The 22,342-nt window shown below is 36.8% G+C and overlaps 1 protein-coding gene across 1 annotated transcript in view; it reads left to right on the top strand.

Annotated features, from left to right (window-relative positions):
• Positions 1 to 22,342, top strand: part of TRHDE (thyrotropin releasing hormone degrading enzyme) — a 364,327-nt gene that overhangs the window by 83,122 nt on the left and 258,863 nt on the right. The window contains exon 3 of the mRNA XM_045872950.2: positions 20,294 to 20,420. Within this exon, the coding sequence (XP_045728906.1) occupies positions 20,294 to 20,420 (127 nt within the window). The remainder of the gene's footprint in view (positions 1 to 20,293; positions 20,421 to 22,342) is intronic.

Raw genomic sequence — 22,342 nt, 5'->3', positions numbered from 1 at the left:
TTGAACACTTCTTTGTGCCAGATTTTCTCTTGGTGCTTAATTTTTAAACCATTTAATTTCTCATTAAAGAAGTATTTTCATCCTTAGTTTATAGAGGAAACAACTGAGTCATAGAGCAATTAATGATATACTTATGACTACTTGGATGCTAACTGGAAATCTGGCTTCAGATCTCTCATATTTTTATGGATATTTGATCTTACTAGTTAGCAGAGAAATATATATTAAAATAATAATCAGAGATATCTTACAACAATCAGATTTTCAGAAATGTGAAAATTAGATAATATTAAATTCTGGGTGAGGATGGGAAGATGGAGCCCTCTTCTACTATTGGTGGGGGCATAGGCTGGCATGGCCATTTCAGAGAGCAGCTTATAGCTCTTAGGGAAATTGGGTATGCTAATCCTGATGTCCTGGTACTTCTACCCTTGGGCATGTGCCAGAAAGAAAGTATCAAGTCAATGCATGTGGAGACAAACCCTAGGATGCTTATTGCCTCGATGTTGGGGTTGTGGGGAGTTGAAAGAACCATGGCAGGTTTTTTTTTCTTTGTAGTTTCAAGTTTTTATTTAAATTCCAGTTATTTAACATATGGTGTAATATTAGTTTCAGGTGTAAATTTAGTGATTCATCACTTACATGCGGCAGTTTTTTTTTCCCCTAGGTGAATTGATATCTTGGCATATTTAGAGGATGGTATAATATGGAATACTCAGAAAAAATTAACCAGATTTTACAGTTAGAAACATGGATAGATCTCAAAATTAGTTGAATGGACAAACAGTAAAAGTAAAAAAGAGTGAGATGATAACATAATATCATATATAAAACATTAAACATACACTACTGTATGTATTCCTGGATATTGTTACATGTAAAAACAGGTATGGTAGATGGATAGAAAGTACATATGAGTAGTTACCAATAAGGAGAAAAGAATGGCCTTGAGAATAGGGAATACAGGGGGAAACAAAAATAAAACCAAATATAAAACAGAAGAGGAAACTTTTGCAGATCACTGATGCAAGCATGACATGACATAAGCTCAAAGGAGGCAGAAATTTAGTTTATTGCTGTATCTCTTTTGCCTCAGTACTTGGGATATAGCAGGTGCTCAGATAAGTAAAATGGGAATGAAGACTGGATGAATAAATAAAGAAGAATGATCAATTTAGTTCCATATACCTGGGAACCAATCAAAACTATTGTCCTTCCCCCAATTTCGTATCTTATAACTAAATACATACTACATATAGGCAGTAGGCCAGTTGTTAGAGAAACAAAAGTGAATCTAATGTATTTACTTTTGCCCTCTAGAAGCTCATAATCTGTTTGAGGAGATTGAGTGGAAAACTAGTAGTAATGTCAAGTGTGATAAGTACTACAAGAAAGGAATTTGCAGATTAAGGTGGAAGCATAGAGGAGAAATGCTGGGGTATCCCTTCCTTCCATCCTTCCTTCCTTCCTTCCTTCCTTCCTTCCTTCCTTCCTTCCTTCCTTCCTTCCTTCCTTCTTTCCTTCTTTCCTTCTTTCCTTCCTTCCTTCCTTCCTTCCTTCCTTCCTTCCTTCCTTCCTTCCTTCCTTCCTTCCTTCCTTTTCATTTGAGCAAAGTGATTGAGTTCTTGCTTTATGCCTATTTCTTTTCTAGGTGTGGGGGATACAATGAGGAGCTTTCATGAAACTCAGTCTCCAGGGGAGACTGACATTAATCAAGTAATCATACACACAAAAAAGGAAGGTACAAAATTGCTATTGTGCCAGGTGTTCTCTCTGAGAACTTATAAAAAAGAATGAAAGAAAACCTTGATCTAGATTTGGATTCCAAGGATGATTTCCTTGAAGAGATGGGAAATTTGAAGGATTAGTAAAAGTTAATTAGGAAGTCATTGGGGGTTGTGGTGGAGAGTAGAGGTTGGGGAAGGTGTTCAAGATTAAGTTAATAGTTTATGAATAGCTGTTGAGAGGCTGACCACACACACCTTGTAGACCTTTTCTTCAGAGAAAGTGATTTTCAGATGGAGGTTACATCATTGAATTTGCATTCTAAAAAGAGCCTCTGGCTACATTCTGAAGATTGAAGGTAGAGGGGAAGGAAGGAATGCGAGAAGTTGTGAAATTATAGTAGTGCAGGCTAGAGATGTGTTCACTTGACTCAGATGGCAGTGGATATGGACAGAAGTGGTAGATTAAAAATCTATTAAAGAGGCAAAATTAAAAGGGCTCAGTGATGAGATAGTGTGGTGAGATAGAGGAGAGGTCAAAATGACTTCAGCAGGATAAGTAAAAACAAAGCCACACTGGAAATATCATGGTAAAACTATGAAACACCAAACTCAAAGAAAAAACTTAAAAGAAGTTGTAGTTCATTTTGTGAGATGTATAATGACCTTGTGGTTACATAAAAAAATCATAGTTTTAGAGGTGCATATGGTATGAATGAAATGGCGTAATATCTGTGATTTCCTTTAAGATGCTTCAGTAAAGGAAAAAAAGATATAGATGAAGCAAATTCTTGATAATTATTGAATCTAGGAAATGGTTATACAGGGGTTCATTATACTGTTCTCTCTGCTTGTTTCTGAAAATTTAAAACTTTTCATGTTTAATAAAGAACAACCAGAGACAAAAGAAATATTACCTATTAAGAATGGAATGACACATAGGCTTTTCATTAGGGAAAACAGAGTTCCAGAGATAGTGTAACACATACTTTCAAAGTGTTTGGAGAAAATTAAATTCATGGTGTAGGCTTCCATATATTTGTAAATTATTAACTATGAGTAAAGGCAAATATAGACATTTTCCAACAAAAAGGACTGATCATTTTCTATTTATAGACCATTGTGAAAAGACTGACCACAGGATATACCCCAGGAAGAAGGAAATTTAACTTAGAAAGAAAGAAGCAATGGTGAAGCAAGGAATTGGTAAATCTGTTGACAAATTTAAATAAGCATCACCTGTAAAATAATGATAATGACTAACTTTGGTTGTTTTATTTTATTTTATTTTTTTAAAGATTTATTTATTTATTTTAGAGAGAGAGTGAGCATGAGTGGGGGTAAGAGCAGAGGGAGTAGGAGAGAGAGAATCCTCAAGCAGACTTCCCACTGAGCACGGAGCCTGACTAGGGGCCCCACGTGGGGCTCCATGCAGGCTTGGTCCCAGGACCCTGAGATCATGACCTGGGCTGAAACCAAGAGTCAGCCACTTAACTGAATGAGACACCCAGGCACCCAGGTACCCCTAACTTTGGTGGTTTTAAAAATGAGCTGTAACTATAGTGTAAAAGGAAAATAAACATTTGTAATATACTAGGTATTTCTCTAAGCCCTTTCCTTATATGACTAATTTAACTCTCATAATTCCCAAGCAATTATTATTAAAATTTTTATTATTAACTTTATTTCTCAGGTGAGGGAACTGATGCAGAGACATGATCAGTAACTTGCCTGTTAAATGTTAGTAAGAGGTAGAGCAAGGATCCAGATTCCGGTAATCTAGCTTCAGACCTACTCACGGGTTAACCACATTCTACTGAACATACAGTGTATTCAGATCCTTGTTCTCAAGGCATGTAGAGATATGAATTAACATTCAACTATGTAAAGTCATTATACATTGACATGTAAGTGCAACCACAGAAGGAGTAAACAGAAATAGAACATAAAATTTCCAAATGAGTGAAAGGTGAAAATTGGAATAAAGAAAACATGATCAATCTAATAGGAAGCAGAAATGAAGAGGGGTGCCTGGGTGGCTCAGCTGGTTAGGAGTCTGACTCTTGATTTAATGATTGAATTTAAAGTTCACGATCTCAGGGTTGTGAGATCAAGTCCCTGGTCAGTCTCCATGCTGGGTGTGGTACATGCTTAAGATTCGATCTCTCCCTCTCCCTCTGCCCCTCCCCACTCCCACTTGTGCTCTCTCTCTCATTATCTCTCTTAAAAAGAAAATAAAAAAGCAGAATGAAGGAAAAAACATAGTAAAAGAAAGATGAATAGGAAATATTGAATAAGATAGTACAGCAGAATCCAAATATATATATATATATATCTGGGGATATAGATACCTATATCTATATCCATTTACACTGAATTTCCTATTAAAACGTAAGAGTGGGTAAAATTGGATAAAGAAATAAAATCCGATACTATGCTTAACAGAAGATTCATCTTATATATAAAATCCAAAATTCTGCATGTGAAAGGAAAAAAGCTGATTTTATTTGGTGAAATAGATTTTTTAAATTTTTTTGTTATGTTCAATTAGCCAGCATATAGTACATCATTAGTTTTTGATGTAGTGTTCAACGATTCATTAGTTGCATATAACACCCAGTGCTTATCACTACATGTGCCCTCCTTAATACCCATCACCCGGTTACCGCATCCCCCCACCCCCTTCCCTCCTCTAACCCTCAGTTTGGTGAGATATATTTTAAGGTATTAGAATTATTGAGGCTAAAATTATAAAAGGCTTTAACCTGGAAGAGATGAACCTATATGCAACAAATAATATTGGCTCAAAATATATGAGGCAAGAAATTGGCAGAGGTACAGATGGACAAATCCAAATTAATGGATTTGTGGGAGATTTTAACACCTTTCTCAGAAACATAAAGCAAAAAACCTAACAGAGATTTAGAAGATTTAGATAATAGAATATTAATCTAAGTAGTATATTTGGAATCATATACCCCAAAATTAGAGGTTAAACATTGTTTTCAAACATCTATATCAGTTACTTACAAAATTCATCAATTACTAGTCTACAAAAAATCTGAAGCAATACCAAGAATCATTATCAAACAGGCCATGGTTTTGGCAATAAAGTTAGATAGCAATAATAAAAAGATAACTTAAAAATCACATACATTAGGAAGTTAAGTAAATATTTCTAAATAACTTATGGGTCAAATAGGAAGTTATGAAATATTTAGAAATTAATGAAAAATGAAAATACTGCTTATTAAACTTCATGGGATGCAATAGAGCTATACTTAGAAGGAATTTATAGCCTTAAAGGATGTAGTATATAAGGTCATATTTATTTATTTATTTATTTATTTATTTATTTATTTATTTATTTATTTATTTATAAAGATTTTATTTATTTATTTGAGACAGAGAGAATGAAAGAGAGAGAGCACATGAGAGGGGGGAGGGTCAGAGGGAGAAGCAGGCTCCCTGCCGAGCAGGGAGCCCGATGCGGGACTCGATCCAGGGACTCCAGGATCATGACCTGAGCCGAAGGCAGTCGCTTAACCAACTGAGCCACCCAGGTGCCCATATAAGGTCATATTTAAAACATGAATTGAAGTTCAGAGAAATAACAGAGTATAATGAAAGAAATTATCTAAAGTCTTAATCAAGAGAAACAGATGATACAAACATTATCTGAGTTGAAATGCCTATAGATAAGGGAGAGATTTTAAAAACAGAGAATACTATGAAGAATATCATGCTCATGCTTTTAAAACTTAGATGAAATGCATAATTTTAAGAAAATTATAAATTATCAGTAACCATAGAGATATTAAATCACTAATCAAAAATCTGTTCTCCTGCACAAAAACTACCAGGTTTACACAGTTTTATAGGTATGTTCCACCAGCTATTTGGGAAAAGTTACATCTCTATCTATCCATCTATCTATCTATCTATCTATCTATCTATCTATCTATCTATCTATCTATCTATGTATCTATCATCTATCTATCTATCCATCCATCTATCTGAGCATAGTTACACACAATGTTATATTAGTTTCAGGTGTACAACATGGTGATTCAAAAACTCTATACCTTATGCTATGCTCACCACAAGTGTAGCTCCCATCTGTCACCAAATAACACCATTACAGTACCATTGACTATATTTCCTATGCTGTGCCTTTCATTCCTGTGACTTATTCATTCCAAAACTGAAGCCTGTATGTATCTCTCACTTCCCTTCATCCATTCTGCCTCCCAATTCTCTCTCCTCTGGCAACAACCAGTTTGTTCTCTGGATTTATAGGTCTGATGCTGTTTTTTAAGTTACATCTTATCTTAAAGAGGAAAGCTTCCCAACATGTCTAAGTAGGTTGTCTTCTCCCCTTTTTCCCTGCCTAGGAAAGCAAACAGTTTAACACTAGAAAACTTATTATTATAATTCACTGCCTTAACAGAACACAGGAAAAAAAGAAGAAACATGTTATCTGAATAGATGTGATGAAAGCATTAGAAAAATCCAACACTATTCATGTTGCAATTCTTGGCAAACAATGAATAGAAGGGAATTTCCTTATCTTGCAGCAAGAATTATAGTTGGTAGTGAGACAACAGAGGCATTCCAAATAGAGTAAAAATAAGATATGGACACCTTCTTTCACTGCTCCTGTTTGGCATTGTTCTAGGAATCCTGACCGACACAAGTCAACACAAAACAACACAGTAAAACTATTAGAATTAATTCAGAAAGTTGGCTTGTTTCTAAGTCACTTCATGAAAATCAGTTAAGTAGCTAATATCAAAATAATAGATTAGAAATGTGATTTTTCAAATCCCATTCACAGTAACAACAAACCATAAGATATCTAGAAATAAAATCTAATAGATGTGTAAGGCTTTTATCGTAACACTTAAAAGTGGGGTAAAGCCTGAGGTAATCAAGAGATATTCCATGGGCATGGATGTTAAGATATAATGTTTGAAGATGTCAAATTAACATGCAAATCCAGTGCAATTTTAGCAAATTTCTCAACAGGATTTTGTGTGTAAGTGTGGAAAATGATCCTAAAATTCATATAGAATAATAAGGAAGTTTTGAAAAAGAATAAGAGCAGTGTCTTATTAAACCTCACAATTTATTATTTAGTTTTAGTGATTACAGAATGTACTATTGGCACAATGATAGACATACTGACCAATAATAGAAACAGTAGAGATCCAAGTATATGTGAGAACCTGGTTTATGGAGAGGGGCATTATAAATCAGTGGGAAAGACAACACTCTTCAACAAATAGTACTGAGACAATTGATTATCCACACAGAAAAAAATAAAATGAGATCTCTATTTCACAGCATTCACACAAATACATTCTACATGATTTAAAGCTCTGACTTTGAATAGCAAAAGTTTAAAAACTTTAGAAGCACATATAAGAAAGATATCTTTTTGACCTTGAGGGCAGTGAAAGACTTCTTTAAAGAGACCCAGAAAAGAAAAACCCTAAAGGGAACATTTGATATTTGACTGCATTCAAAATAAAACATTCTATTTGATCAGAGACAGTGCACAAGGCTAGCACAGACTAGGAGAAGATTTTTGCAAATCATATACTGGCAAATGATGGCTGTCTATAATATATAGAGGATAACCACAAATCATGAGAAAAGAAAGATAAACAATCCATTGGAAGAAGGGCAAAGGAACAGAGCAGTTTGCAAAAGAAAATATAACAGCTAAGAAACATATGAAATGATGTTCGACATCACCAGTATCAGAAATATGCAAATTACAACTAACAATGAGATACCATTTATACCCATTGATTAACAGGCATTTCAAAATACAAGATTTGGTGAGGATGTGGGGAAGCAGGACTGTCATACATTGCTGGTGGAATGTAAATTGGTACAACTCCTTTGAATAGAAGTTGAATAAAAGTGTAGGACAAATATAACAGGCATTGGAAATATTCTTGACGCACGTCATGGCTTGGCTAATTCTAGAGTGGGAGGGAGGGGAATGGGGAGAAGGGGGTGTATTGCTTCAGGGGAATTCTAATGTTTTACATCGTTAAAAAAGACCCAAAGCAAATGTGGAAAAACGTATCAGCATTATTTAAATCTGTTGAGGACACTAGGATAATGTACTTCTGTCCAGTACTTTTCTATAGGATTGGAATATTTTGCAATTTCTTTAGAGAAGGAGTTGAATTGAGAGGCTTGAGGACTGAAACAGTGATTTTCAGGACACTGATAAGTGGCTCTTTCCTTTCCCCCAGAAATCTGTATCCACATTGCTCTCATCCTCACTTATTTTATATTTTAACTTAAGTATCACTTTCTCAGTGAGGCTCTCTCTGGCCTTTAGACATTTCCTTCCTCCCTTCTCTGATTTATTTTTGTGTTGAGCACTTACTATTATTTAACATGCTATATGTTTGTATTTATCTTACTTAGCTCTCCATGGCAGGGATTTCTGTCTGTTTGGTTCACTTCACATTTGTAGCACCGCAAAGAGGGCCTGGCACAAAGTTAGACTCTCAATAAATATATTTTTTAAGATTTTATTTATTTATTTGAGAGAGAGAGAGAGAGAGAGCGAGCGAGCATGGGTGGGGTTGGGGGGAAGGGGCAAAGGGAGAGGGAGAAGCAGATTCCCCACTGAGCAGGGAGCCTGACTCGGGGCTCCATCCCAGTACCCTGGGATCATGACCTGAGCTGAAGGCAGACACTTAACCGACTGAGCCACCCAGGTGCCCTCAATAAATATTTTTGTTAAATGAGTGAATGAACAAATGAATTCTGGGTTCTGACTCTAGATGGTAGAGAGCTACCCGATCATTGAAAGATACAGGAGAGCAGAAAGGGGCAGGCAGGGCTGTGTTTGAACTTGATAGTTGTTTTGGAGGGGAAGGTGGCATATGCAAAAGTGAGGTCAGCAGGCAGTGGGAAGTCAGGGGATAAAAGGACAGATGGGCCAAACGAAATTGAAAGTGAATCCAACTGAGCACTGAGCTTCTGTATGTACAAATAGATGTACTTGGCTATCCGTCTTGCTGAAGAAATTTGACCAGTCATAACATAGATAGCTTAATAAGGAAATTCTCTATATTTATTCTATGTCATTTAAAAAAAAAAACTGCAATTCAATCAACTACAAAAGAGGTACTCTATCTCAGAGAGGGATTAAAAGCTACTGTTTTATCTATAGTCTGTGACAGTATTAAACAACATTTACTGGTTTCCAAACATTGGACTTGACTCATCTGTTGTTTATCATTTATTGTGCAGGGGAAAGAAAGATTGGTTGTTAGAGTTAAAAATAATACCAGCCATGCTGAATGTATCTTCATTGAAGATTCTGATGTTGAGAGAGATTTAAGGGATAAAGATATATGTTTTCCTATGTGTTAGGCTTTTGCTAAATATTTCTCTCAAGACTTGAGGTTTGTTCCGTGGAGCTGAAGGAACAAAATGTTGTTCGGGTGACTCTAGGCCAGTAATACCTCAATTTTAGAATACCTATGATTCCATTGGTAAGTTTATTAAAATGAAGGATTTTAGGGCCCTGCTCGAGAGAGAGGTGATTCCAAATTTCCAGAGTGTATAGGCCCAGGAATCTGAATTTTAAACAGTTACCCTCCCCAGGTGTTTCTGATGCAAAGTGTAATGCAATACCTGGAGAAAAATTGCTGTAGATGATTCTTTTTTTTTTTTTTTTTTAAAGATTCCATTCATTTATTTGAGAGAGAATGAGAGAGAGCACATGAGAGGGGGGAGGGTCAGAGGGAGAAGCAGGCTCCCTGCCGAGCAGGGAGCCCGATGCGGGACTTGATCCAGGGACTCCAGGATCATGACCTGAGCCGAAGGCAGTCGCTTAACCAACTGAGCCACCCAGGCGCCCGCTGTAGATGATTCTAACTTGTACTCAATCATCTCACTTTTTTGCATGCGGACTGGGTATGTGCGGTAGTGTATAGGGTGCGTGGTAATAATATGTGTGGGTAAAATAAGTGTGCCAGCATTAGCAGTTTGAAAGCTGTAAATAATGTGCTTGCAACAAAAAGAGCAGCACACGAATAAATACAAAATGTGCTCCTGCAAGAAGCTGAAAGTCTAACACAAAACAGTGTATTAACTGGTGGGAAGGTAAAAAAGGTATATTCATTTCCTCTTGCTGCTGTAACGAATTATCACAAATTTAGTGACTCAACACAAATTCATTTTCTTATTGTTCCAGTGGTTAGAAATTCAAAATGAGTCTTAGGGGATTAAAATCAAAATGTTAGCAGAGCTCGTTCCTCCGGGAGGCTCTAGAGGATGATCTAGTCATTGCCTTTCCCGCTTCTAAAACTGTATTCCTTATATTCTCTGGTTCAGGGCATCTGTAGGTTTCTCTCTGTTTTTGTCATCCTATTGCATTCTCCTTTTCTGTCCTCAAAAACTCCCTCTGCCTCCCTCTTATAAGGCCATTTGTGATTCCATTGAGGGCCCACCCAAATAATCCAGGATAATCTCCTCATCCCAGAATTCTTAATTGATCACAACTGTAAAGTCCCCTTAGGTAATGTTCACAGGTTCTAAAGATTGGGCCATGGTGTTTTGGGGGCCGTTATTTAGCCTACCACATATATATTAGAAAAATGTGACAACAGCAGTGTGAATATGGCTAAGCCGTGTCCTTTCCTTGAAGTATCCGTAAGTAAGTTGAACTTGTAAGCTCCGTCGTGAACTAGTAAATACTGTGCTTAGTAAATAAATGTGAAGTGATTTACAAGAGACTATACAGATTGCCACAGTGCTAATTTCCTTGCCTGAAGCAAAATGCAGTTGGAAGGTGTAATCAGTCTATTATAACAGCATTTTAGTGCTGGAGTGGACAAGGACCTTCAAAGTTTATTGCCATTTTATGGGAGTCAGCCACATGTTGTTAGTCCCTACTGGGTGAATGGCCCTGTATTAGACACGGTAAGGAGTGAAAGGAACAATTGAAAAGATGGACACAATACTTAAAGGACTTGTTGTCCTGTTGAGAGATGACCTCAAATAGACGATGAACATATAGAGTAAAGGTCACTGGGTCCAAAAGGAACCGCATATATGTCGCAAACCTGTCTCGGAATCCTTAGTAAAACGCTCTGAAGGTGGAGGGAGGAAGATACAAGTAGGGACAGGCCCTCAGAGCACCCTGACCATTGACGGTATTCTGGAGTCTCCTTATGACAATATTTGATATGAAATGGATTTGAGTATAAGGCTGGTGTTTGGCCTCACTCATGATGTTTTAGTACTTGTTCTCAGAATATCTGCCCCGGGGATCTGTGGCATGCATTCCAAGGGGAGACTCCCGGAGAGGCTCTAGTATTTGTTTCTGGGGCGTGTTTTGTTAGAATGGTAGGTTTTGAAATAGTTGTGGTGTTGCTATGATCATGTGCCTCATTCCTAGTACAGTACTGGGATTTTACTACCTCTCCATCCCCAATTCTAAATTGTCCTCCTTCCCAGAATGAGTTCTTTGACTCTCGTGATGGAGGCTGCCTATTACTGGCTGTTCTTGCTATTAAAGCTACAAAACAAATTTTTCACTTGTAATGTGATTTTCTATTCACGAGCCTCCCTTCCTCGATACATCTTAAATTCTGTTGCCTCAATCATCTCCCTTTGTCTTTACCAGTCATGTTACTCTGCTTCAGACCCTGAAGTGGCTCTCAGTGGCTCAGAGCAGCAACCAAGACTCTTCACTTGAGATGCCCGGGCTTGCCAAGTCCCTGTCTCCTGGGCCTGCACTGCCTGCGGTAGCCAGCCCAGCCCCTTCCCCAGGCCCCTCCCCGCCTCCTCTTTACGTTTATTGGCTTGTGCATCTGAGCACTGATTCCTTGTTTCTGTCAGAATTTTGTGTGTATTGATTTCCCTTTTAATTCACAAAAAAAAAAAAAAAAAGAAAGAAAAGAAAAAGTTACCTTCTGAATTTTAAATAAGACAAATACTCTTGGGTTTTTAGTTTCTTGTTTACAAGATCTTTTCCTCTTGGTATCAATATATTTGTCTTCTACTTAGTGCCAAAAGCACCTGCTCCCTTTTCCCTGGCTTGTTCTGTTTTACTGATTTGTATGAAGAACCCCCCAAATCAAATTATATTCACAGAGGCGAATTAATTCAGCTTTATTGGCTGAGAATTTACTGACAGCAACATCGTCGTTCTGTGGTTATTAAAGAAAGGGGATGGATTTTTCAGTTAGGTGGAAGGAAAAGTAAACATTATCATGACTGTAGTGATATTTTAAAGCCATGAGATAATGACTGTGTCTTCCAAAGTTCCTAGTGTATTCCTGCCATGCAAAATTTTCTCAAAGGTTAACTCTGGCAAACCAGAAAGTTTGTTTATTTTAATGCACCAAATTACAAATGTCCAATCAGAGAAAGTGTTATTCAGGTCCTTATTTAGCAGGTGTACTACTGTTGTAGATGTTTTCTCTTTTCTTCTCTGCTGTATGGCATAACTACACACTGTTTCACATAATTATATAGCAACTACTACAATTCACTTTTAACACAACAAATAATTAAAACAATCTAGAAGAAAGGCTTATACACAGAGAGATTTAGTTTCATTGTCCTTTAACGTGATTCTATGACTATAAAAAATCTCTTCAAATTTTTCATCTACAAAATCAGAATGTACTGCTAAGTCCATGCTTATTCTACAGGTGTTTTTTAAAGATAAACAAGGGACGCCTGGGTGGCTCAGTGATTAAGAATCTGCCTTCAGCTCAGGTCATGATCTCGGGGTCTTGGGATCAAGTCCCACATCGGGCTCCCTGCTCAGCGGGAAGCCTGCTTCTCCCTCTCGCACTCCCCCTGCTTGTGTTCCCTCTCTCTCTGTGTTTCTCTCTGTCAAATAAAGAAATAAAGTCTTTAAAAAAAATAAAGGTAAACGAGAGAATGTATGAATTATTTAAAATTATTAGAAGAAAGTCTGAAGAATTACTTAGCATATGATTTTAAAATATTTCTGATAATTGTATCTGTTTGCCTACATTTTTTGCATTATATTAAAATTGTATATGTATTTTTACCTTTCCTTTGAAATCTTTGCTACAATGAAAGATGAACGTTATATGTAAGAATTTAAACAATTGCTTGCTTTCCTGTACTTCCATGGTGCTCTGTCCCTGTTCTGCTCATCACCATCTCTGTGGAAAGGACTTCTCTGAAGAGCCACTGTAAATTAGATCCACTTTATTATTCTCAATTATAAGACTTTGTTGCTGTATCTCCCCACTGGACTGTAAGCTCCTTGAAAAACGGGACCATCTCTCTTTTGCTTACCTTTGGACACTCAGCATGTGAGCGGTGGCTTGGCCATTAAGAGATGCTCATTAAATATTAACTGAATAAATGTCCCATTGATGAAATCCTTAATTAGTCTTTGATGTTCTTATTATAAATTGCACAGCTCTCAGAGACAAAGTCAATTTGAACTTCTCTAAAGTTCCCTTGCATTATGACTCCCTTCCAAAGGATATTCTATCTTAATAATGGCAAAAGCTGACACCAGCTGCTTCTCCTCTTCTCCTACCCTTACGAACCCAGATGGCATTTCACAGATCATGGCACTTTCTCCTGGCAGCTGCAGATGTGGCCTCCGAGTTCATCCTAATGTGTCCTCTAAGCAGCCACTCTTAGTTGTCAGGATAGTTGAGACTTAATTGCCATCACTATTTTTGTGACAAACGAATTTGAGATAACTGTCTTTAGCATTTTTCCCCTTCAATGATTAAAATACTTAAAATCCTATAAAAAGATGAAACAAATATACTTTAAATATAGAGAGTCCATGAAACTACTAGGTAAAGGCTGCTGGTACAATAGATACCCCCTTAGGAACACCTATTTTGGGCATTCAAGTGTTCTAAGAGATCAAAATTAGGTAACTCCTATACCTTAGTTCATTACTATGATGTATTACTACACTGTAAGAATATTTTTCAAAAGCCAGCTTCTTCTATTCCAAATTGGTTACTAAAGTTATTTCTGTCTAATCAGTACCAAGCTCATGGGCAGTTAGTGGGAAAAAAAAGAGGTACGATCAAGAGTAAAGGATGTTAGCTGAGCAGTTGGTATGTATGTATTTCCAGGGGAAGTGGAAAATGCAAAGGACTAAAACTCTGTGAAGATAAAGAAAACCCTTTTATTATTTTATTCTCAAAATAAGGGGAGTAGATGAGAAGAATTGAGATATACCAATCTCTCAGGCATAATGTATATAGGTAATGATAAACTATTATCCCTGGAAGGAACTTTGAGCAAAGACCTGGAAAAGTTAACTGACTTTCACAAATGGACAGAAGTAGTTAGGGAGAAAGCTGAATTTCACATACCTGCGTGTTCCTAGTGTCGTGTCCTTTCCACTGGGCTAAATGGGCAGTTGGGTTTATACTGGTTGTTGGAAGAAGCTATGCAGAGGGAGAGAAAAACCCTGGTAAGCGATTTACATTTTTAGAGCTGGGCTCTTTTCATGGAATATCAGAAAATGCAAATAAGCAGGTGTAATAAAATTGTATTTCATTGCTCTTGAGTGATAGCTATATTTATGAAGACTTGGTTTCTATGTTATGATTAAGTAGAACTTTGTTCTTCTAAAAGAAGAAAACAACTGTGATTTTTTTTCACATATAAAATGAATTATTTTACAGTAAACTTCTGACTAACCACACAAGAATTATCCAGTTGGTGACATATTTTAAACTATTCCCCCCATCCTTCAACTGGATCTCATTTGTTCCAATAGGGCACTGGTGTGGGATGGGTATAGACAAGGTGAATGATTGTCCTTATGTGAGAATGTGACTACAATTGACTTTACTTGGTAACTAAAGAACTTTTAGATAGAATGTTAGGACTAGTTGAATAAATCCATCCATTTTTTCTGCATCCCTCCTGCTATCTCTCTAGTCCAAACCATAATCATCTTTAACTAGGACTTCTACAATAGTCTAACTCATTTCCTTCTACTTTTCCTATTCCCTTCTAACTCATCATCTACACTGCAGTGATATAATCTGTTTTTTTTTTCTTTGTTTCAGTGACACTTTTCCTTGCTTTAATATTTTTTTTTTTGCCTTTTTCTGCTTTTGAAATGAGCTCTCAATTACAAAACATAAAAGTCCACTAAAAAATGCCAGCTCTTGGCATACCATGGAGAAGCTCACAAGTAAGGACAGATCACAGCAGCAGCAGGTGGCAAGAGGTAGGAAGTGATTAAAGCAGTGGTTACAAATGTTCACAGGAAGCTAAAACTATCCAATAGGTTGTGCCCTAATGTTAGCACGGGTTAGACTAGTCACCACCTTGATGTGTGGCCTCAGTGTGTTTGGGTTCAGATCTTACAAGACAATACAATTTCTTCTAGTTAAGGGTTCTTGGCTTGCACCAATCACAGGGTGGCCAGAGAGCACTAGACCAGTAATCCCCATCACCTATTTAATACATGCCCCCCCCACCTCCCCTCTAGTAACCATCAGTTTGTTCTCTATAATTAAGAGTCTGTTTCTTGGTTTGTGTGTCTCTCTCTTTTTCCCTTTGCTCATTTGTTTTGTTTCTTAGATTCTACATGTGAGTGAAATCATATGGTATTTGTTTTTCTCTGACTGACTTATATCACTTAACATAATACTCTAGCTCCATCCATGTCATTGCAGATGGTAAGATTTCATTCTTTTTGATGGTTGAGTAATATTCCTGTGTGTGTGTGTGTGTGTGTGTGTATCACATCTTCTTTATCCATTCATCAGTCAGTGGATGCTTGGGCTGGTTCCATAATTTGACTATTGTAGATAATGCTGCTGTAAGCATCAGGATGCTGTATCCCTTTGAATTAGCATTTTTGCATTCTTTGGGTAAATACTTATAGAGCAATTGCTGGATCATAGGGTAATTCTGTTTTTAACTTTCTGAGAAATCTCCATACTGTTTTCCAGAGTAGCCGCACCAGTTTGCATTCCCACCAACAGTGCAAGAGGGTTCCCCTTTCTCCACATCCTTGCCAACACCTATTGTTTCTTGTGTTGTTGATTTTAGCCATTCTGACAGGTGTGAGGTGATATCTCATTGTAGTTTGATTTGTATTTCCCTGACAATGAGTGGTGTTGGACATCTTTTCATGTGTCTGTTGGCCATCTATTCCATCTTTGGAAAAATGTCTGTTCATGTCTTCTGCCCATTTTTATTTGGATTATTTGGTTTTTGGGTGTTGAACTTTATAAATTTTTTGTATATTCTGGATACTAACCTTTTATCAGATATGTCATTTGCAAATATCTTCTCCCATTCCATAGGTTGTCTTTTAGTTTTACTGATTGTTTCCTTCACTGTGCAGAGCTTTTTATTTTGATGAAATCCCAACAATTTATTTTTGCCTTTGTTTCCCTTGCTTTAGGAGACATATCTAGTAAGAAGTTGCTACCGCTAATGTCAAAGAGGTTACTGCCCGTGTTCTCCTCTAGGATTTTAATGGTTTCCTGTCTCATATTTAGGTCTTTCATCCATTTTGAATTTATTTTTGTATATGGTGTAAGAAAGTGGTCCAGTTTCATTCTTTTTCATGTTGCTGTTCAGTTTTCCCCAGCACCATTTTTTGAAGAGATTTTTTCCCATTGGATATTCTTTCCTGCTTAGTCAAAGATTATTGACCATATGTTGTGGGTTCAATTCTGGGTTTTCTGTTCTGTTTTATTGATCCCTGTGTCTATTTTTGTGCCAGTCCCATACTGTTTTGATCACTACAGCTTTGTAATATAACTTGAAGTCCAGAATTATGATGCTTCCCGCTTTGCTTTTCTTTTTCAAAGTTGGTTTGGCTATTCAGGGTCTTTTGTGATTTCATACAGATTTTAGGATTGATTTTTAAAAAAATATTTATTCATTTATTTAGTTGAGAGAAAGAGAGAGCACGAGAGGAGGAAGGGTCAGAGGGAGAAGCAGACTCCCTGCTGAGCAGGGAGCCTGATGTGAGACTCGATCCTGGGACTCCAGGATCATGATCTGAGCCGAAGGCAGTCACTCAACCAACTGAGCCCCCAGGCGCCCTCAGATTGCTTGTTCAAGCTCTGTGAAAAATGCTGTTGTTATTTTTATAGGGATTGCATTAAATGTGTAGATTGCTTTGGGTAGTATAGCCATTTTCTTCAGACTTGGAAAAGCTGAAAATTTATTATGATAAATAATAGCTTTGGTACCTTGTGGCTATTACAAATATTAATGTTAAAAATTGTGCCTGTGACAAATGAAAAATTATGTAGCCAGGGAAACACCTGTGATGGCATTGCCTATGATGACATTGTTGGGTTAGTTTCCTTTAATAGATTAATATTTCTTAGTATTGACTAATCATTAAAATGCTTTCACATAATAAATGTTCTTTTTTAAAAATTTTCCTTCTATTTTCTGGATTTAGGTTCTTTTTTAAAAATTAACATATCATGTATTATTTGTTTCAGGGGTACAGGTCTGTGATTCATCAGTCTTACATAATACCCAGTGCTCATTACAACACATACCCTTCCCAGTGTCCATCACCCAGTTACCTCATCCCTCCACCCCCCTTCCCTTCAGCAACCCTCAGTTTGTTTCCTATGATTAAGAGTCTCTTACGGGTAGTATAGACATTTTAGCAATATTTGTTCTTCCAATCCATGAGTATGGTGATGTGGGAGATAAAGGAGAGAAGTTTGGCCATGATGTTTGAAAAGGCAAGAAGAGATAGGGTGTGCGGGGCTTGGCCTCGTGTAGGAACAGTCAGTTAATTCTTTATAATGGGGGGAAGGCAGGGAGCCTTACATTGTTACATTGTTCACATTATATTTTTGTTGTGGATTTGTTTGTTTTCCACATACTATGAACCTTTTAAGAGTAGTAGGTGTGAATGTCTTGTTCATTTTGTGGTAGGAGTTTGTATGTTCCATTTCTCTTCCTTATGCAACGCCTGGCACACAAGAGGCACACAACACATGTTGGAATGGAGCAAATGCAGTCACTGTGCTGAGCCTGTATATGTTTTATCTTCTCATTCAGATTGGATTATTTCCATCAAATGTTGACAACCGGATTGATTTAATTGTGTTTCTCTTGTCTGTGCCTACAGATAGGTTGACCAACTGGTAGAGCTGATTGACAGGAATGGCTGTGTTTTACCAAAATCAATGATGCTTTGTAGAAATAAGATCAGCGACCTTTTGATGCCTCATTTTGCAGTGGTCCTGGTTATAGTTTCAACATGAACTTACTGTTTACTTTACCTCTGAGCCTCCTGAAAGCTATCCATTCTTCCTCAGAATACATTTGTTATTTTAGTTTACCATTCATATGGCATATATCATTATCTGTTATTATCTAACCTACCGAGTGCATGGGAAACTCTTTGAGAATGGGGACTACACCTTCATTGTGTTTTTCCTCAAAATCCTTTGTACAATCTCTGGTTAGAAAACATGTCTTCATCACTAAATTAAAAATCCCTAGTCCAGGACCTGGTACAAGTTAGATGCCAAATAAATATTTGTTGAATGACTACATGAGTGAATGATTCTTGTCTGTGGTGTTTATTGATGATGCACAGACCAGATCTCCTTTCCTGTTTGATGTGCCTATCCCCCAGCTTTTCATTGCTTTGCTCCTAGTAGCTCACACCTAAAATCTTTTCCAAGGGACTATCTTTGGGCCACTGGAGCTGGCATCACGTAGATGCTCCAAGAACAAGAAGTCCTTGGGATTTTATGCCTTCCCCTTGGTAACCAGTATCCAATGGCTGAGATGCAAGAATATGGAGGTCTAGCTGTCATGCCTCAGTGCAGTGCAGGCTTCCAGGTGCAGTTTATACTCTAGAGCTCCCTGTGGGATCAGGCTAAGGCCAGGACTTTGCCTGAAATTGCATGCAACCTTGCTTGGCTTCTATCTTGCTTGCCTTGCTCTTTTGTAGGTTTCTCCTAAGAACACTGTCTTAGTGAATCACTTGCACGCTCACCCTTTCTTTAGGGTTTGCTTCTTGGGAACTTTATTTAAGACAGTGCATAATCAGGTAATGTTAGGATCAGGAATCATATCCACACTCTCTCTAAGAATGTTAAGTTCTGCTGTTGCAGTTGGTAGCTCCTGATAGTTTTTGGATTTATATTACTGCCAACTAAAACTGTAAGTGACTGAACTAAATTTGGTATTTGATTTGGTTGTTGGGTAAGAAGTAGCTTCACTATTTCAGTAAATAATTGTTATTGAATTTAGTAAATATCTATTGAATTACAGGTCTTTCTAACATCAAGTCAGAATGCATTTTTCTTAACTTTCTACTCTTTTTATTTATATACATCTCTGCTCTCTCTCCTTAAGCAAGGATAACAGAATTAATTGTATAATCGATTTTTATATGATTGCGTACAGCTTTCTTTTGTCTTCCTGTTGAACATAAATATCCATTTCCACATACTGAATAAACCATTTATTTTATTTTTTTAGTGATTTGAAAAGAACACAAACTCCTTTATCTGTAAAATGGGATTGGAAGTAATGCATTTTAGAACTTAAAAGCACTTTAGTCAACACCTTCATTTTATAAGTGAGAACATTTGAAGCCCAAAGAGGTTAAGTAATTTGTTTAATATCACCCAGCTTGCTTAGTGGCAGAGCAGGACTAATGCCCAACTCCCAGGCTGCTGTGTTCTCTATTGCTCTACAAAATGCATATTTCTTATTTACAGAATTAATATGAGGATTAGGGGCCACATCTGTGAAAAATAGGTTTAGCCTTTGGAAAGAAAGATGCTGGATAGCTTTATGAAATCTTTATGAAAACTAATCTCATTTTAACCTTTTCTGTACAATTGTTAGTTTTGTTCAGTTTGTGTTATTTGCCTCAGGCTTCTTTTTGTCCAAGGACTAGATAATATACAATGCTTGATTTAAAAATCAATATTAAGTATCCAAATTGTGTTAGAAATATGAAATACTTCCACTGGTTTTGAAGCTGGGAGCAGTTGTAGACAGACTTCCAGAGTGGCAATCACTTATGTACATGAAAAATTGCTCTTCTTACTTTGCATATTGGGAATAAGGACAGTTGGTTCCAAAGAAAAGAAGGAAGCATAAATTATATTTTGTTCAGCGTGGTAATACTTCCAAAGCTTGATGCAATGTATCTTTAACAAACCATGAATTTTCTCTCCTGCGGAGCCACCATATCCTGCCTACTTACAGCATAGTCAGAGCACCATTATACTAATCCACCGTACCTTCATATCTCTAGCAAGCACATTTAAGTGATAACTTGAATATTTATTTTGATGCAAAGTGTATAAATCTTCTCTATGTCATCTTGTAAAGCGAGGAAATTGTGACTCGCTCAACTTGGTTACTTTAATTGTTCAAGTTTGGTTCTTTTAGCCACAGCGTGCTTTGATATATGACTAAGAATACTGTTTAATTTTTGTAGTATTCACAGTGATTTGTGTAGATTCATATAGGCAGAGAAGATAAAATTTGAATACCAAAAGGCTAAAGTAACTTTCATATATATTTTTAATTAGGTACGATTATATGCAAGACCGGATGCTATCAGAAGAGGATCTGGGGACTATGCTCTCCATATAACAAAGAGATTAATAGAATTTTATGAAGACTACTTTAAAGTGCCCTATTCCTTGCCAAAACTAGGTAAGTATTTTCTTGGTTATTTTAATGGAAGGGATCCTTGAAGGTAGAAATTTGTCTTCATGCATTTATTTGAGACATGAAAATTCCAAGAATTATATTTTTAGAGAAGATGAGCATGAAAAATAATTTCTTCTGAAGAGGTAAAATAAAACTTACTGTTTCTTAAATCTTGCCAAGAATTCCTCATAGGAATTAAGAAAGGCATTATGTAAGTTTAGGTTTCCAAAAGATAACTCAATTAGATATAATCATTGAATATGTGCTATGGAGGGGTGCTTGCCAACATCTCATTTAATCCTCAGAAGTACTAGATGGGTAGGTACTGTTAGAACATTTGCCACTCACGGGACTTGACATCCAGGGAATCTGTCTTTCATTCAGACAGCTAGTAAGTGGTGAGCTGGGATTTCAAGCTAAGTCTTGATAACTCCCAGAACTCTTCTGTGTTTTACACTGAGAAGACACTCGTTGATTATTTTCTCTGTCCTAATTCTCAGATCTTGGACCACAATGTGTTAGTTATCCCTCACATTATTTTTGTCCAGTCATATTTCAGTACAGTTGCAGCAAGTAGAATAAAAACAAAGCAGAAGGGAAATTGTATAAGGGAGATTACGTTCACCATGAATACTCTGATGTTTCTTCCTTTTACAAAGACGATATGTCCAATAGTTGCTTGTTGATTGAATAAATGAATTTTATGATCCTAATTTGAGTGAAGCTCCCACTTTTGCAGGGGAGTGAACTATGACTTTCCAGGAAGTTAAAAAGGGTACATATACCCATTAGAAATGCTGAAGTTATTTTTCCTTCTCGGAAAACCTGTTTTGAAATATTACATCATGGCAGTCTTTTGTTCCTCACCCACCATCTTTTTTCCTTCCCAAGAACATTTTTGATCAGCATCCACATAAAAGTGATTGTTCATTGGCAAGAATAAAGTGCTTACCTGATCAAAAGTGTTGGTATTTGAACCACAGGTTCCTCTCTCTGGAGAACTGGGCCTATTTTATTAAAGTAATTGCCGGCTGTGTAGCTTTATTGGTCTTACAATGAGTAGTTTAGAAAATAGGTAGAATAGTTGATATTGTTACCAAAATGGGTGTGGCATACAATTTTAAGGAATGATATTACAAAATTCCGAGGTCTTCTTGAAATATGTGCTCTTAGAATCCATATGATTTGATTTCAAATTTCTATATTTAGTTTAGTTTTTTTCTGTCTTCTTTCCCTCTTTCTCTTTTTCCCCTCTATATCAACTTCTCTATTAGAATCTGTTACACTGAAATCTCCCTGGTAGGCACCCAAGGCAGGAAGGGCTATCTGACCTCATTTGCATGGGAGGTGACACTGTTCTCTCTACTCCAGGTAAAACCAGCTGGGAACTTCCCAGCTTGACCCTAATGTAAAATTCACAAGTGCTTATGTTGCAAGTTCAGCAAGAGAAATAAAATGTGAATCTTTGTCCCCTTCAGACCAGTAATTAGTAGAGGAACTCAATTTATAACTTCAGGGGGTTCCATGTAACTGTCAGCTTGCAGCAGGAAGCATTTCTGTTCCTCTCTTTCACTCACAATTGAACCATGCAGGCTTTCATCTGGTAGAAAAGAGCTTTGTTCACTGTTACTATTACTTGTTAAGCTCCTTATGGTGTATATAATTGAATGATTTGACTAACCCCAGCACATTCCTTTGTGTGTATCTAGGGGAGTTACCACAGCCCATGGCAGTATATAAAATTTCTTTTAAAGTTCTACTTATTTTATATATCTATAGATATTTAGATCTATATATTAATGGATTTATGAGTATGTTTTCTAAATACTCCTTACATAAAATTCCTAAGCACAGAAGCATTTTGACAAATCCTTAGTTTCCATTGTATATAATGATTAAATAAGTTCTATGGAAACCAACTCAGT

Source organism: Mirounga angustirostris, unplaced genomic scaffold (genome assembly GCF_029215605.1).
Source record: "Mirounga angustirostris isolate CCGP_5_RB_7025 unplaced genomic scaffold, mMirAng1.0.hap1 SCAF_5, whole genome shotgun sequence".
Lineage (NCBI taxonomy): Eukaryota > Metazoa > Chordata > Mammalia > Carnivora > Phocidae > Mirounga > Mirounga angustirostris.
Note: the sequence above shows the minus strand (reverse complement) of the source record. Positions and strands in the feature narration are given on the sequence as shown.